This window comes from Impatiens glandulifera, chromosome 1 (genome assembly GCF_907164915.1).
Source record: "Impatiens glandulifera chromosome 1, dImpGla2.1, whole genome shotgun sequence".
NCBI lineage: Eukaryota > Viridiplantae > Streptophyta > Magnoliopsida > Ericales > Balsaminaceae > Impatiens > Impatiens glandulifera.
The window spans coordinates 54,990,058-55,002,940 of record NC_061862.1 but is presented as its reverse complement, the minus strand read 5'-3'; the positions used below and the strand labels follow the sequence as shown (position 1 = coordinate 55,002,940).

Genomic DNA, 12,883 nt, shown 5'->3' with positions numbered 1-12,883 from the left:
GGGAATAGTTTAACTAGTTTAAGAGCGGAGTAAAATTTTATTATTTAATTTTTTTTAAAATCTTTTATAAGTCATCAAAGTCTCTCATGTGATAGATTAACTGTGACTAAATATTATAATGCCTTAATTTTAAATGCATAAATACATTGCACATAATTTTCCAACATGATCTTCCTTTAAATAGAATAGTTTGTGAAGAAGACGAGACAAGTTATTGGTTCTTTATTGCTTAAAAATAACATTCATATATGCCCATAACCAATTGGGAATAATTATTCATTCAAAAGAATACTCAAAACAATATCCCATCTTTTAGCCCACATTACACACATACATACACATACAAAAAGAAAATTAAAAAAAAAAAACTTTATTTGGATAAACGCAAGGAAAACCTCAAGAAGACGCGAAGAACAACAACAAAAAAATCTAATAAATCCATCAAAGAAACCATCACCCATCAATCAAAACCGAGATCCATCTAGCCCCAGCCTAATGTTAAGCCAATTGCAAACCTCATCCATCTCTTTAGGAACCGTATAGTGACCAATCCTGCATTTTTCAAAACAAATGTTATTTGCAAAGTCCAAATAACAGAACAAAACATGCCATTTCAGTTCATCCTTACCCATCATAAATTCTCACAACTACATATCGAAATCCAGCAGAGGCGAGCGTTTGACAAGATTTTTCCCCGTGTTTATATGGAACTACATCATCGCCTGCAAAATCATTTAATTCAATTGCAGTCTTCCCAATCAACAGCAAATAGAACAACTACACACAAAAAAGTCCTACATTTCCCATGGCAAAGTAAAATTGGTAAAGATGCAGCCCGTCTAGCTCCTTCAACCGATCCTTCAATCTTGTTCCTCAAGCTCCTATGCATATATAAATATAACCTTTTTAGAATCAATAAGCTTGAAGATGATATTTGTGAAGATATAAATAAGTGCAGCCTTTCTTATTATAACCTTGAACATGGAAGCCAACCACTTAGACCAATAACAGCTTTAAGTTTGATCGAATATGGATAACCATTTCCATATTTCCCTTGGGCAAAGCATGTAGCAGAGTAAAGAGCAGTTGCAGCACCCATACTAAAACCTCCAATTCCAACCTTAACTGTTAAAAAAGAAACAAGATCAATTGCAATGACCAAATATATCAAAACAAAACTGATAAACATTTCCAATAATAACTTACTATCAGCTGGTTCAGTTGATAACAAGTTTGCTATATGTGCAGCAGAAGTATCTAAACCTTCAACATCATCCTGACCATCTACAGCTAGATCCCCAGCATCAAACCCTGTTTTTATATACAAAATTATAAATAAATAAATAAATAAAATTCCCATTAAATTTGTATGATATGATTCTAGATACAAATGTAACCCACATGCAGTACAAGGAAATCCACCAAGAATAGTCACTGGACGAGTAGGAGCAGTTGGACATATCCACTTAATCTGAAAATCACAAGAAGGTTAAAAAAAATGGCTATATATGAAAAGTAAACCAGATCAACATTTTCTTACATTTGGAAGAGGGAGGGTTTCCAACATTTGTGATGAGCTGCAAATAAGAAATCAAATCAAAACAAAAAATCAAAATCACAGATAGAATCTTGTTGTTCAATCATAGAATCAATTTTCTGTGGTGGTTTATGATCCGGATCATTAAGAAACAAAAGTCTTTATATATATTCCATGAATATATATATGTATACCTTGTGGCAAGAGAATCAACTAAGTGCACAAGCTGATCCCAAAGTTAAATAACTTTTCACCTAATCAAAATGACCCTCAAAAGCTATATATATATATATATATATATATAATTCTAGTTTCTATCAACTCAATAAAAAGCAAGAATCCTACTTAAAGTGAGAAAATGTAAGAACTTAAAACATGTTTATTTAGTATTAATTTAACCCTTTTGGATTTAAGTTCAAGCTGGTAGACAAAGGTAATAGATTCAAGTAAATTGTTAGCAAATCAAAAATTATCTTCTAAACTGATCAATAGTCTGTTGTTTTAGACTATAATTCTGTAATTTCAATATAATCAATAGAAATCAAACAACAAATTATACCTGGATCCATTATCACCAAGACCATGCAACCAAATGATGGTAGCCTGATGTTTTCCTTTTGGCCTGACAACATAAGTCCTGCCAAACTCCACTGTTCTTCTTGCCCCCCTACTTCCTGTTAATATTGATGGGAGGGATCGAATTGATAAGATTTCATACAAGAAATGGCAATAACTCTTCAATAAATACTAACCAGAACCCATGGAAGAATTTGAATAACTCATTTCTTTTCACTAAACAGACAAATGATGTAATTTTGAAGAACACTTGACACAGATAAGATTTAGAGAAATGGTTCTACTTGCACACTTCAATGAGAAAAACACAATTCTGGCTTCTATTTATAGTGAAGGAGATGGAAGAATAATAAATTAAAGCATGTGAACATATATGCAATTTTCATCATAGAAAATTGTTCCTGTAAGAGCATATATGATATAAAACAACAATCCCCAAAAGAATTAAACATATAAAAATAAACATAAAGCATCCTTGAAAGAAAGAAAGAGGCAACGATGATAACAAAAAGTAAGATATCTTTTCATAAGTAGAGAGAATCAATGCAGAAATTACTGAGCACGTACACATACACACATACACATGATGATCATACACTTCATTGATTGAACGAAGAGCCAGACAACCAGTTTTTCTTCATTAGAGAGAGAGAGAGAGAGAATCTGTGCTTTCAGGGAACTGACGGCCACAAATAAAACCAGCTATAAACTAAGAATATTACCTGAAAACAACAGGGAATAACCCTGATTTTTTTAAGGGGATAAATATCTTCTCCTCTTCTCTCCCAATCATTCGTTTATGAATTTCCCAGCTGATTGATTGATTGATGGATGCCCATTAGCTTTCATAGTGAAGTTCAGCTGTCATTTGACAAATTAAAAAAGAAAAGGGATAGAAGAGGGAATTTGAAAAAGAACGTGGAAAGGAATGACATTACATCACGAGGAAGATAGAAAAAATTTGTTAATTTTTCAACGAATCAGATTACACGCCACATAAATCACTCTCCCAATCATTTCTCGAAATGGGTCGCAGTCAGAAAAGATAGAGAGGCCGGCAGATTAACTTTTCCAGTGAAAAACAAAGTCCTAACTCAACTAATTAGGTTTAACTTGGGTGAGGAAGAACAAGATAGCCTAGTCCAATGAAGGCGTTAACCTTAATTTGCTCATTGAATTTTCAGCTATTGTTTTAATTGTTTTAATTGAAGATGGTGTTATTTCATTATTTGATTAGGGATACAATTATAATATTTCCCCTGTAATTGTTTTGTTAGGTGGGTTTTTTCGATTTGACCAGTATTTACCTCCCAAGATTTCTTACCATACTAACGACAATTTAAACACAGTTAAATATATAAAATTACTTATATATTTATTTATTTTTATATTTTTATAAGAGTTTTAAGTTTAATTTTTATAATAAAATGAATTTTCAAGATATTAAAATAAAAAATTCGTTTATACAATTTTATTATATAAATTTTTATTTTTAAAAAAAAAATACGATATATACGAAATAATAGTAAAAAACGAGACAGGGATGATAAATACATTTTCCGTCATATTCGTCACATTGTCATTCCTACTCTTTATTACCGCAAGTATTTTATTGGTTAAAAAACAAATTAAAGATAATATTGTTTTTACATCTCTACAAATACTTTAAGGGTGTGTTTGATAACCCTGGAATTGACATTGGAATTGGAATTGGAGGGTCCAATTCTAATTCTTATGTTTGTTAGACACTTTAATACTAAGAATTGGAATTAGAATTAGAATTCCAATGGAATTCAATATAGTGTAATTTGATAGTTCTCAATTCCTATCTTTTTAGGTCGGAATTGTAATTCCAAATTAACACGTTTTTCATGTTTAACACGTTTTTCACACATTAAACACGTTTTTAACACGTTTAACATATTTTCATATTTTGGCACGTTTAACACGTTTAACACGTTTTTGGCACGTTTAACACGTTTTTGACACATTTTAACACGTTTTTCACGTCCTTGACACGTCTAACACGTTTTTGACACGTTAACATGATTTTCACGTTTTTAACACGTTTAACACGTTTTTGGCACGTTTAACACGTTTTTGTCACGTTTAACACGTTTTTGACACGTTTAACACGTTTTTAACACGTTTAACACGTTTTTAGCACGTTTAACACGTTTTTCACGTCCTTGACATGTTTAACACGTTTTTGACACATTTAACACGTTTTTCACGTCTTTGACACGATTAACACATTTTTGACACGTTTAACATGATTTTCACATTTTTGGCACGTTTAACACGTTTTTGACACGTTTAACACGTTTTTTATATTTTGGCACATTTTGCACGTTTTGACACGTTTAACAAGTTTTTCACATATTTAACACGTTTTTGACGCGTTTAACACGTTTTCACGTTTTTGACACGTTTAACACGTTTTTTTTACGTTTTTGACATGTTTAACGCGTTTTCACGTTTTTGACACATTTAACACGTTTTTTTACGTTTTTGACACGTTTTACACGTTTTTCACGTTTTGGCACGTTTAACAAGTTTTTCACATATTTAACACGTTTTTGACACGTTTAACACGTTTTCACGTTTTTGACACATTTAACACATTTTTTACGTTTTGACACGTTTACCACATTTTTGACACGTTTAACACATTTTGGCACGTTTAACAAGTTTTTCACATATTTAACACGTTTTTGACACGTTTTCACGTTTTTGACACATTTAACACATTTTTTACGTGTTTGACACATGTTTTTTACATTTTTGACACGTTTGACACATTTTTAACACATTTAACACGTTTTAACGCGTTTAACACGTTTTTCACGTTTTGGCACGTTTAACAAGTTTTTCACTTATTTGACACATTTAACACATTTTTGATACGTTTAACACGTTTTTACGTTTTTGATAGGTTTAACACGTTTTAAACCTATCAAAACGTGTGAAAAACATGTTAAACATATTAAAAATGTTAAAAACATGTTAAATATGCCAAAAATGTGAAAAACGTGTGAAAAAACGTGAAAACATGTGAAAACGTGAAAAACGTGTTAAAACGTGTAAAAAAACGTGTTAAAATGTGTGGAAAACGTGAATAACATGTGAAAAACGTGTACAACGTGTGAAAAACGTGAAAATTTGTTAAAACGTGTGAAAAACGTGAAAACGTGTTAAAACGTGAAAAATGTGTTAAAACGTGTAAAAAACGTGATAACATTTAAAAACGTGTTAAAACGTGTTATAAAACGTGTGAAAAACGTGAAAACGTGTAAAACGTGAAAAACGTATTAAAACGTGTGAAAAACGTGAAAATGTGAAAAACGTGTGAAAACGTGTGAAAAACGTGAAAGATGTGTGAAAATGTGAAAAACGGGTGAAAAATGTGAAAAACGTGTTATAATGTGTGAAAAACGTGAAAACGTGTTAAAACGTGTAAAAACGTGAAAATGTGTAAAAAACGTGTTAAAACGTGTGAAAAACGTGAAAAACATGTTAAAACGTGTGAAAAATGTGAAAACGTGAAAAACGTGTGAAAAACGTGAAAAACATGTGAAAACGTTTGAAAAACGTGAAAACGTGTGAAAAACGTGAAAAACTTGTTAAAACGTGTGAAAACGTGAAAAATGTGTGAAAATGTGAAAAACGTGTTAAAACGTGTGAAAACGTGAAAACGTGTGAAAAATGTCAAAAACGTATTAAACGTGCCAAAACGTGAAAACATATTTTAAAAGTTAACATTTTGAACCCATATTTTATTTTACAAACATTGGAATTAGAATTGAATTACAATTCTATCATTTTCCCAAACATAGGAATTGGAATTGAATTATAATTCTATCATTTTTCCAAACATAGGAATTGAATTGTAATTCAATGCCAATTCTCATGGAATTGGAATTAGAATTCCAATGCCAATTCCAATTCCAATTCCCCCTCATCAAACACACCCTAAGAGTTTCATAATGATGCTTATAAGAAAAATAGAAAATAAATTTAGTTGACATAATCACAATTCCAAAAATGACAAAGGCAAAGTGGGATAAGATGGGACATTAGTGGCAAATGTGCATTTATATTCCATTTTGAGGAGTATTTTTCATTTCTTAAGGGGGTATATTATATCATTTAAATGTGGACATATTAACTCGGACTTCTTTTTGTTTGTCAACTCTTTACTTTAGCCCCACTAACACACATTCACACTAATTGAGAAATGGTTTGGTTGATACTTCTTAAAGTGGGAATTATAACATCTTAATCAATACGATTCTTGTCCTTGTTATATTAACATTAGTTTTAAAGTTAATATTTTTTTATTAATATAGTTATTAGAAAGAGTGAGAAGGACAAAATAGAAAAAAGACATAAAAAAATCATATTTTCATAAGGTGGTGGAGAGATATTATTAGATTAGATGTTACACATAAATCAAGAAGTGAATTTTTATTTATTGTAATGATTCATATATATTTTATATTAAAAAGATTGTGGATCCATACTTCTAAACATATTTAATTTTATGCTGGTTTTTTAAAAAGCATGTATTATATAAATTAACAATTTTAAAAAATTACAAATTTAGTCTTGTTCATATATTTTGTAAAATTTATTGACAAAACCAAACAAATGTTAATAATATAAGAAATTCATAGCATTAATTTTTTTTAGGTAAATTTATAAATAAATAAAATAGCAATATCACTGATATAATTTATTATTAATTTTTTAAATAATATCTTGAACTTAATTATTTTTTAACTATTTTTTATTTTAAACTTAAAATATTTTTAATAAAAAATTAAATAGTCTAACTTATCAATAAATTGAACATCCATCTATTTTCATTACAGTCATCTAAGATAATACAATTGTTTTTAAGCAGTTTGTTTAAAGAACTTGACACTTAAGTTATAGATTAACAAACAAAATCCCATCCTAACTATTTTTTAAATAACTAATTCAAATTCCAAACCATTTTGAAATGAAAGTTAAATTCAAAACCAATACAAAAATCTAATAAGCACAAAACCCACATTGCTTCCACCATTATTTATACATCCAATTTGAGAAATAGCAAATTGAACCTCACAATACATGAGGTTTTTTTTTTCTTTAGAATACATTGGGAAAAACTTGTTCAAAGAAAAAAACAACTTCATGACCAAAAGACCAGCTGCAGATCTAGAAGGGAAAAGCTTTCGCCTTGAATATTTCCCATTCTATTGTTGCAGGCTATATTTTATGGAAAGAAATGCAATCACACCCGTCAAATATAGACCAAGGAAAGATATTATTTCAGTAAAATGTTGGCAAAGCAACAACAATACGACCAAAACTTAGTCATGGATAAAGTTCCAAGGAAGCAGCAGAAGAAGAATTGTAAAGAATTTGCTGATAAATCAGGCAGGATGAAAAACATAAAACATTGAAATCAATGGTGGTGATGATGATCATCATCATCTCCGTGGCCATCGGGTGGCCCCCCTGGACCCACCACTTCCAACTGCAAAGACCGACACCCATAATGGAAGTCAACATGTCGTATCACAAACCTCGGTTCCATGCCCATTTTGGAAACACTTTCTGTTTCTTGATATGGATATGATTCTTGATCCAGATGAGAAACAGTCTTAAAATTTCTTTGGAAAAACTCTTTTCTATTGTTAGTTAACTCATCTTGATGAGATCACATTTGAAAACAGAACTTATTGACAGATTGTAAGTAAGACGTGGATATGATTTTGTCGTTATGGTGACAATTTTAGAAGAAAAAAAGAATGATTGATTGTTTCTCATGTGGATCTGGATCAGATCCAAAAGGTGTTTCCAAATGAACAATCTCAACACTATTTGAAACAAAACACAAACTAAAGCGAAATAAAACTGACCTCAAAGTACTGTGTGCAGACTGGGCATTCATGTGATTTTCCCTTCTCTAGCCAGAACCAAACAACATCATGCTCATCTTCTGTTAGGAGAATGAGCAAAGTTTGAGAAAATAAACTAACACAATTACAAATGAAAGCCTTATTATTATACCATAGATACATAACAAAATGAACTTTAACTCACCGTCTTCACCTCCAGGGCATCCAACAATTCTTCTGTCATAGTAGGATTTGATGATAGCAGGGGCTTCCTAGAAGAGATGTCAACGAAACAAGGTAAATCATTTGTTGTCTTTTTACCGAGTCTAAAAATACTCAAACATCAACATTGATCACTTCATCCATCCTACTCTATGATATTTATAAACAAAATGAGTGTCCCCATTTATAAGATCATTTCGAGTCATTTAATTACTTTTTTAACATAACATTCTCTAAACTACCTCAATATTCATATGACCACACATTTAACTGAAACTGTTATTTTGTCACAATCAGGATCCAATTGAAAAATCGCTAAAGTGAAACAGAAAGTTTTTTTTTTGTATGAGATTATTTGTGGATCATGATCTAGATATTTAGTCCAGATTACATTGTAATTTTTTGTTTCATTTGGTATAGAAAACATATTACTTGTGAAAAATAAAGTGAAGAGAGAAATTTTATTTCTTGTTTTTTTTTTTTTTTTTAATTAAATAGTAAAATCATGCAATTGATAATCAACGGCTAATTAGTAAATCAATTAGTCTAATTGATTAATTTACAAATCAATTAGTCTAATTGATTGGCTGACTTTCTCAACATTCCATTCTTGGAATTATTTTTCTTCCAAGATAATTCTACAGACTGATTCAAAGATCATAACCTAAATTACTTTCTAGATGAATGTGTTTTTTGAGAAACAAAACGAATGTAGAATTTTATGTATCAGGATCAAAATGAAAAATCACAATACCTAATAAGGCTAAATAATTATTTTCTATTTCATTTCATTTTCTTTTGACACACACTACTACATCAGGACATAGGTTCACAAATATATAGATAAAATTGGTTTACATTCTAGGTACATCACCCAATTTTTGGTATGTTTGTTAAATGCTGTTAATTTAAATATGGAGTTCTAGCAAGCTAACTAACAAATCATTTAAAAAAATGTCTAACACTTCATAATTAATAATATAACATTTTCTAGAGCAACCAAAGATTCTATATGGAAGTCACCAAAAGATGGCTAAATTGGATGGCAATTGCAGCAGAATATGAAAAAGAAAGGGAAACAAGAAGAAAGTAGTGCTCCCCTTGTGAAGACACTGAAGAGATTCAATAAGAGTAGGAAAAGTGTCTTTGAAGCTTCATTTATCTCACTTTAGACTTTAGTGTTCCCTTTCTCTCTCACTCAACCATTATCTTGGTATGTTAACTCCAATGGAGTTGAAAAAGTTAATAAGTCAACTTGCTGGTGAGAATGTCCAAAACCAAAGTGAATAATTCACAGCAGAAAGCTGAGACAATGGCTCATTAACATTTCAGATTCCCAAAATACAATGTTACTACTTGATATACATGTGCATTGACTCTAAGGTAGTGTATGATAATACAATTTATCACTTAAGTTAAATAATTTAAGTATTATTTGAATTAAGTTAATGTAATAATTGTTATTTAAAATCACTATTTATTTAGATTCAACCCAAATTAATTCCATCAATTAAGAAAGACACAACTTACAATATAGTAAGAGCGTTCACAAATCACTATACCACTTTAACCCTGAAAATTAATCAAATTACGCCATTATAGGGGTAAAATATTCTTTATTACTTTCTCCACATAAGTTCCACATGTTATCAAATCAATTTAGGACTTAAATTTAGATATTGTCATTTGATTTATTCAACAACTATTTTCATACATTTAGCTCATTCAGCACCTAAAATTCATTATTCAGCATTAACACTTAATTTGCAGTTTTACCCTATGTACCTATGGCTTAAATAATTGTCCCCGTGGAAACACAAGGGCTCCATTCATGGAAACCCCTATTATCCGAAACTCAAAAGATGTTTGTACTCTTTCTAGATAGATAAAAACCAAAAAACTAGAAGCAACCTTGAAACTGTAATATATCTCAGATCTAGTTTTGCACTATCCATAACAAACTTTGGATACAAGGGATCTCTGGTGTAAAGATAATCATGCACCAAAGTATGGCATGGCCAGCATTTATGGAAGTGGTGAGCACTTTTATATTTCTTTGAGAAACAAGTAAATGTTCATATCTTTTACTTGGTTGCACTGGTAGCTTTAGAAGGTGAGCACTTTTATATTTCATTGTTTATTATCAATCTATATGAAAACACTCCTTCCCCCGGGAAGAAGAACTCGAAAGAAGGTGCTCTTTTATTTTAATAGGACAAGAAATAAAAAGGCTAGTCCCAAATCCTTGCTTCGGCCTTAAGCATTTCGTTAGACTGCCTCTATTAATAATGCACGACTGAGGATAAATCAGTGGCTTAACTTGTTTAATCTCACCTTACATTAACAAAGGGAAACTGCGCTCACAATTTCTTATTTTACTTTGTTCAACTCTATGTATCCTCTATCCGTAGAGTACATTGAATGTACATAAATGGCTATAACAGAGTTTCTCTTATTCGTATTAAGAGCTACTCTAGGAGGAATTTTTTATGCAGTGCTAACGATTTAATAACTATCTTTGTAGCTCCAAAATGTTTCAGTTTATGCTCCGACCTATTATCTGGATATACCAAGAAAGATGTACGGTCTAATGAGACTACTATGAAATATTTACTCACGGGTCTTGTTAGCTCCCACACTCACTGTCAATGAAACTTAAAACTTTTCTGGGAATTGGAATTCCAAAGAATCCGATTACGATCAGCAGAACTGGCATCTTTCGAGATGCCCCATTACTTAAACCAAGAAGATAAAGGAAAGAGAATGAATAATGTTATTACGTATTAGATTATAACCAGAATTCTAGATCCCCACAAGTTTCAGTCAGTACAGAAACATGCAGGGAACATATTCGAAAAAATTCTAGATGAATCCAAAAGGTTGATATGAACTATATGCCTTTTCGCATTGCCATACATGATTTCACTCTTCACTTGCAGACTTACAAATCAGAACAAACCAATTGGCAAAAAGGAACACAAAAATCTGAAGCTAAATCAACATCCCCTAACAAAACCGAAAGAAAAACAACCATGGCCATGGCTAGTAAGTTAGTAACTCATCTAGAAAAGGTAAATTAAAACAAAATGTTAGGTTAGACTATTGCAATATCTTCCATTCTGAAATAGTACATGGAACAACTAAATATTTAGTTATTGAAGCTGCATGAAGGCATCATAAACTTCATATCATCTGTTCAGAATACTTGCTTTGTAGTTCATCGTATCACATTTACAGAATTTTCAACACTTACAAGAAGCGATTCAGCTCATCCAATAGATATTTTAATAAACAAAACATAACGATTCATTGGAAAACGAATCATAAAATCACAAGTTAATAAAGATAATCGTTGACAATAGATGGCATAACTTAGGAACGTTATAGAAACAACGAAATCCAAAACTGACCTTTGTACCGAAAGGACCATCAGGATGATCAATATCCAGAACCTTACGCCCCTAGAAACAAGCAATCATAAACAACTTTCGTAAAAAGAAAAAACAGTATGCCGGAACTCGAATAAACAGAAAAACAGGTATTATTATGTTATTACTTGGAGCTCAGCTTCCAGCTCTTCACGCTCGTGTCCGGTAGCAATTGGCATTACATCTTCAACTTTCTTCTTCGAGAAAGCGTTTTCTGCAGCGCGATTAGAGCGAGCAGAATCTAGTATTATCAGATCCGGTGCAAGGCAGATTCAAAATGAATAAGAGAAAAATCTATTACCGGTTTCGGCGCTGAAAGAGCGAGATATGAGAGAAACCGATTGATGAAGAGGCGAAGGAGAGGAAACGTTGGCGGCGGCGTAGCGGTTGAGAGAAGAAGTGGATCGTGGAGAAGCTAGTAATCGGATCTTTGAAGGAAGTGTTCTCAACATAGCTTCGTGATTGAGAATGATCTCAGGTCGGCCCCTTTGTTCTGCAGATTCAAATCCCTATCTCTCTCTCTCTCTCTAGAATTTCTCTTCGGGCAAGAGCAATGAAGCAAGCATATACGATGATGGCGGAATCGGAAGCTCCGTTGCTCAAGGTCTTCCACTCGCACGTGACTGGCACGAGTCAGGACCTACTTAAGATTTTATTTCTTCTTTCAAACACGGCCCAATATATCATAGGCTTAAACCTAATCTTTTTACTGTCCGAACTATAATCATTTTAATTATTTTTTTTATAATTAATTTGTTAGGTTTATAAATAAAATTATATTTAGATTAAAATAATAAAATTGTTTTTCAATTCCGGACTCCCATTTTCGGACACAATTTATTTGTTAAATTATAGTAACAGGTTGTTTTGTAATTATTAACAAATATAAGGATAATTTATATTTTATATATGATATACTTTATAATATATTGGATTTTGTATCACTATAATATTAATACAAAAACTTTCTATAAATTTTTTATCAATCACAATTTTTTAATGTTGATTTATGGCTAAATTCTATCCACATATATTTATGATTTTAACCCTTACATATTCTTGTGACCGACGATTTTATCTTCAATCCCGAATGGTCGAACTCATTTTGTTCCACCTCTCCTTTGTAAGACCGTTCAAGGTAGAATATGAAATCGTTAGTTGCAATAATATACGGAGCAAAACAACTAATGTCTCACAAAATGAATAAATAATTTTATTTTTAAAATTTT

General features: G+C 31.2%; 2 protein-coding genes across 4 annotated transcripts; both read right to left on the bottom strand.

The window, feature by feature from the left end:
- Positions 1-252: 252 nt before the first annotated feature.
- LOC124920867 (acyl-protein thioesterase 2-like) lies at positions 253-2,789 on the bottom strand. Of its 3 annotated transcripts, none has more exons than XM_047461438.1 (9): positions 2,681-2,789; positions 2,097-2,211; positions 1,541-1,577; positions 1,402-1,471; positions 1,207-1,311; positions 975-1,125; positions 799-881; positions 629-722; positions 253-552 (listed from the first exon to the last, which is right to left on the bottom strand). In XM_047461438.1, exons 3-9 carry the CDS (start codon positions 1,565-1,567, stop codon positions 465-467), a joined length of 618 nt encoding a protein of 205 aa, XP_047317394.1. In that variant the 5' UTR covers positions 1,568-1,577; positions 2,097-2,211; positions 2,681-2,789; the 3' UTR covers positions 253-464. The 3 variants fall into 3 exon arrangements, with proteins under 3 accessions (XP_047317394.1, XP_047317395.1, XP_047317393.1); XM_047461439.1 differs by having other exon boundaries at positions 2,691-2,709; XM_047461437.1 differs by lacking the exon at positions 2,681-2,789 and adding an exon at positions 2,290-2,448.
- A 4,365-nt stretch (positions 2,790-7,154) lies between these two features.
- On the bottom strand, positions 7,155-12,234 carry LOC124941192 (putative cytochrome c oxidase subunit 5b-like). Its single transcript, XM_047481482.1, has 6 exons — positions 11,956-12,234; positions 11,783-11,868; positions 11,637-11,687; positions 8,210-8,276; positions 8,026-8,105; positions 7,155-7,640 (listed from the first exon to the last, which is right to left on the bottom strand). The coding sequence occupies exons 1-6, from the start codon at positions 12,104-12,106 to the stop codon at positions 7,569-7,571; spliced, it is 507 nt and encodes a 168-aa protein (XP_047337438.1). The 5' UTR covers positions 12,107-12,234; the 3' UTR covers positions 7,155-7,568.
- Between the last annotated feature and the right edge of the window lie 649 nt (positions 12,235-12,883).